Source organism: Papilio polytes, unplaced genomic scaffold, assembly GCF_000836215.1.
Source record: "Papilio polytes unplaced genomic scaffold, Ppol_1.0 DF821845.1, whole genome shotgun sequence".
Lineage (NCBI taxonomy): Eukaryota > Metazoa > Arthropoda > Insecta > Lepidoptera > Papilionidae > Papilio > Papilio polytes.
Window position 1 is genome coordinate 481,397 of NW_013527359.1, and position 5,186 is coordinate 486,582.

General features: G+C 35.8%; 1 protein-coding gene across 1 annotated transcript; it reads right to left on the bottom strand.

Annotated features, from left to right (window-relative positions):
• Positions 1–2,380: 2,380 nt before the first annotated feature.
• Positions 2,381–4,778, bottom strand: LOC106107754. The gene is made up of 6 exons (XM_013288755.1): positions 4,767–4,778; positions 4,382–4,536; positions 3,854–3,944; positions 3,093–3,239; positions 2,811–2,930; positions 2,381–2,611 (listed from the first exon to the last, which is right to left on the bottom strand). The coding sequence occupies exons 1-6, from the start codon at positions 4,776–4,778 to the stop codon at positions 2,381–2,383; spliced, it is 756 nt and encodes a 251-aa protein (XP_013144209.1).
• Positions 4,779–5,186: the final 408 nt, after the last annotated feature.

Here is a 5,186-nt window from a genome sequence, read left to right on the forward strand (position 1 = left end):
TTGGCATAGATGTAGAGGATAGTCTGGAAGAACTCATAGTCTTACAATCTTTTACTAAGTGCTTATGGATGGGACTGTCTATGCGGCTTCCTACCAGATAATTAAATAGATATGGAAGTATTATTAATTTTCTTACACCAAATTGGAGGTTGCTTGACGCAATCAAGGTTATATCAGGAAGCAATATAGTTTCCATGAGATTCAAATAGTAATGTAACATATTGTTTGTGACTGCGACAGTTTTATTACAACTGGAAATATAACAAATATTTCTTAACCATCACATACGAACAATAAACAAAAACCGTTTAAAAAAAGATGCAATTAACTACATCGCTTTCTTTCGTCTCTCGGATGAATAATAGAATAGCAATTAACAAGGTGTCACAGTTTGCGATGTGCGCCAACAATGCGACTGGCGCGCCCTCACCTCGCTAGCTTTTATTATAAATATTGCACAAATAAATACGAGTTACATTAATATAATGCGGTGTTAACGAGAGGTTAGGTCAAGAGGTTACCAACTGACAACTATGAGTTTAAAAAAAAAACATTTCAAGCAAATAATTGCGTGATTTAATTCTAGAGATTTGATTGTCATTATTAGTATTTTGATCCGGCTTCGTACGGGTCCAATGCTGATACGAAAATGTATTTCTTTACTGTACCATCTATACTATTATAATAAAGCGTAAACACACACTTCTTTGTTGCCTTAGATGTCAGCAATTACATTTTTTAATAATTCTTCATTTAATAAAAAGCTCTACACTTACGTCACGCTTTAGGCTATGTATTTTCACGCCATTAAACTTAGGGAGTAAATAATTTGAATAATAACCCTAATGTGGGAAAGAGACCATAAGTTGCTGCCAACATCAAGGAAGCAAGATTGCCAAGGTTTGTCATGTCATGTCATTTTGACATTTGCTATTAATAATTTGACAAATGTAAACAACAAAATAAAATTATCATAATTTCATGCGGATAAAGTCGCACGGGAACAACTAGTTTACATATGAACCTTCGTCTTGAATAACTATTTATTACAACGCATCAAAAATCAATACGTAGTGTTAGATATTTCGACACAAATGACTTCCTTTAAAGTATAGACGGACAGCCATATTAACAATACTTGTAAATTACTGTAAAACACACAAACTGAACTCCAATGTAACAATACTTGTAAATTACTGTAAAACACACAAACTGAACTCCAATGTAACAACGCAAAGATATCGAACGTTCCGTGGTGACGACTAGTAAAACACTGAGCTTGTTGGCGAGCGCCCGAGCCACTGCTTGCCATATATTTTATAAAACTACCCCCCACTATTCCTTCCGTTTCCTAATATTTTCCTAACAATATTGTATTGTATGAATGTATTGATAAATAGCACAGATAACCAATTAACTTTTAAGAATACAGAATATATCAAAAATAGTTAAAAAGCTAACAGGTTTAAAGACCTAAGTTTACAAAAGCACAGACAAACAGCGGAAAGCGATTTTTTATACTATGTAGTGATTATTTTACTGTCATTACAATTACTTAAGTATATTTGCGATTTATATGTTTTTCGTCTAGTGACCTAGGTTTTTTTTTATAATATAAGGTGGCAATCGAGCAAGCGGCCACCTGAATCCACCGAAATAGAAAGCGATCGCTGCCCATAAACATCCGCAATTGCAGATGCGTTGCCTACCCTTCATTGACGGAGGAGGAGACGCACATAAAGAGGATATATTTCCCTTTCCTATGCGTCTCCTCCACCGTCAAATCCACTTTTCCTTCCCATCCTTTCCTCTTAAGAAAAGGGTGGAAAGGGAAATGAATTATTAGGCCTCCGGCACCACTATCATCAGACGAAACGCGGAATTGCTTCCACTTCACGCCTGTTTTCTGTGTGGTCGTGGTATTACACCGGGCGAGCCGGCCCATTCGTGCGAAGATGTTAAAGCGGGCTCTACCACTCTTAAACTCTTAGGTCTCTACCTATTAATTCATACCTTTTTCTTGTAAATATAGTTGTGCTACGAGGGTCTACAAACGTAGAGCGTTGCCGCTGGCTACGTATGCCTGCCTCGCTTTCCTAAAGGCTGTTGTAACAATGACTTGGCTATGTTCTTTTGTACCAATCATTAAGCGTAAGAAAAAGTTAACTTTATCTTTGTATAATTATAGATAGTGTAATAAAGGGTTACCACTAATTTAAAATTTGTAATCAAGATAAATAATGCTGGAAATGGTAAACAATAATATAACTGCTAAGTCGAGTTAATCTAATCTTCATTAAGATTAAAAATTGTATTATAAAAATTTTAATTCCGTGCGTTAGTATTTTGTTTAGGTAGACCAATAAGGATAGAACTTTGATCAAGGCTGTTTATTATTGACGATGCCCAGCCACGTAGTGGGGCAGGTGTCTTTGAATGCTGGACTGTAATACGCCAGATGTATGTCGAGAAGTTCGGCAACAGGCAGTAGTCTGGAGGCTAACGATTTAAGCATGTCGATGACGTTGGGTCCCACCATCTGAGGCTTGGTGCTCAGTACGTCCAGACACTTTGAGTGGATTGCGAAGTTGATTGTATTACGGAGGTGGTACTGCGGATAGAAGAACGATATTCAAAAAAAAATTAAATGTCACTTTATGTTCTAAGACTGGGCGCACGCCCTTGACTAAATAGAAATCAGAGCGACTAAACAATTGTGCGATTGTTTAGTTTCAAGTGTGCGCACGTTTTTACTGTCTCTTAATTTCATTCGTTATGATTGTTAATTTTAAATATACTTTAACAGTTACTTGTATCAGCAGGGCGACAGCAAAATGTACTGGTTTGATTTGCATTTCCATGAGGCGTTTTGTGAGCAACTTCGGCGTTAAGTCCTCCAAATTGCCCAGATGTGCCATCACACGAGGAGTCTGATAACAAGTGTCATAAATAATATAAGAGAATTCCTGGTTTATGTATAATTATTGGATATCAAGTGATGTAACTAAAAGATAAAAAAGAGATCAAGAAAAAAAGGGATTATTTAAATTTTTGATTACAACGCCATCTAGTGTTTTTTACGAGTAACCTACAGTAAACATGACGTCATAGAGTCTGGCACTCGCATGGAACACCTGGGCGTCCGCCATCTTGTCGTGCTGTTCGCGGTTTTCCACCGAGGTGTAATATCTGTGCGCGGTCTCGATGCGGTTCGTGGCGCTAGTGTTGCGCGGCAAGTCCTGGAAACATATAACCAAGTTCGTAAAAAATAACTCATACGCATTTGTACGCAATTAAGGTTTAGCCAATCGATCTAGAATAACTTTTGTATCTTAAAATAACTAGTAATATTGTCAGAGTTAATCAACGTAAATTTCCGAAATAATTCTCATTGGAATTGAGTCTAACTTAGGACTTAAATTTTAACAATTAAATATTTTAACCGCAGTTACAATCGATCAAGTATAATTTACTATCCGCTTTGCAATAACTTCTCGCGACTATAATTATGAGGCATCTCGTTGTGAACGCGATCGTTAAACAGAGTGCGGAGATGTACAGTGGAGTACTTTGGCGGTGTGATATTTACAGGATTTACTCATCAATTTAAAATCCGCACGTACCTATATAGAGTGCTATAGATTTTTTGATAAAGCGAAACAATCTCAGTTGGATTTTTACTGTACTAAAACATAATCCTTCATTACTATAACATAATAAAATTGACCGATATTATTATATATACAAACACATTTCAAAAAATTAAAAGTATCTTGTTTTTGTTATTATAACATTGTATTGTAGCACGATTATTATTATACAAATGGGACACCGACAACAGAATCCACTGTACCTTAGCAATGTCGATCAGTTTCATAACGAGCGAGGAATAAATCCGACGACTGATGGCGTCCGTGCGCCGCGATCTGTAGTTGTCCACCTCCCTGCAACAACACAATTATACGTTGTAACTTTGCAACTCAAACACAAAATTTAACGTCCAACCTTAGTAATATATTATTTTAAACAGTAAGGAATCATAGAATAACTGAAACATGTATATCGTACGCACTATATACTCTAAAATAAATTTGACTAACCACCGCACAACTATTTAGTCGCGCTTTGATTCCTAATAACTTATATGGAGGTGCGCACACTACTCGATATTTAGTTGTGCAACTAAACAGTTAAATTCGCAAAAAGGTTGTGCGATAGTTTAAGATAATAAAACAGGCTTAGTGAAACTGTGATTTTCTTTTTTTTCGATTAGTTAATACAGCCATACTGTATGCTGATGACGTCCACTTTTGTCTGTGTGTCGGAAAAGACTGACTTGCTGGCATGCCGCCTTGACAGTACTGTTGCATTTTATTCTTACCTCTTAACAACATACTTGATGATACAAGACATGGTACGATTGAGGTATACTTGATTCTCCTTCTTCAGGTCGAAGAGTAGTTCCTCATCGAACTTGGAGTCCTGCAAAGCCTCTACTATCGCCTTAGCGAGACGTCGGTACTCTTGAAAATATTTCTAGAAATTACATATGATTATTACAGATTAATGAAAATTGTATATGACCTTGAAGTGACCTTGAAATGAAAAACGTTAAATAACGGCATTTAGTAACTCCCGGTTTCCGAGATACATTTAACTCGTCTGAATAGATGATAATATCAATCAGCAACATATTTAAAACTAAAGTTAATTATTAGTGATTTCTAATGCTGCGTTTCTGAAGTATTCATTTGTTTCATCGTTACCAAGACATTCATTAGTATTATGTTGTCCTATGTTTCATCGGGTTTACCTGTTGGAACTGAGTTTAAACTCATGTTACATAGTTCAGAATCGTAAACTATGAAGTTATAGGACAAATAACACTAAAGAATTGTTAAATGTAGCTGGGAAACCGGCCATTAATTGAACATAAATATCAAGGTGGGAAAAGGAATGATTTAATTATTAAAGAATCAGAGTAACGTTCATTCACTTAATTACATCGTTCATTAAGAACAAAAGCCTACCATCGCGTTAACTAGGTCGTTTATTGCTTGAATCTTATTTGAGGTTTGTTACAAAATCGATGTCGTCATAAAATGTTATTCGAAATATAAAAAGGACATTAACGTCGCAAATTGTATTCTGATGACGTCATTGTTATATTGCGATGTATTATGTTT

Bases quoted from the DNA above. Each gene is read 5' to 3' on its own strand.
- LOC106107754 (XM_013288755.1), bottom strand. The intron at 3,240-3,853 runs GTACAGTGGATT...ATATGTTTCCAG, and splicing joins AACTGATCGACATTGCTAAG to GACTTGCCGCGCAACACTAG. The intron at 2,931-3,092 runs GTAGGTTACTCG...ACTTGTTATCAG, and splicing joins TCTATGACGTCATGTTTACT to ACTCCTCGTGTGATGGCACA.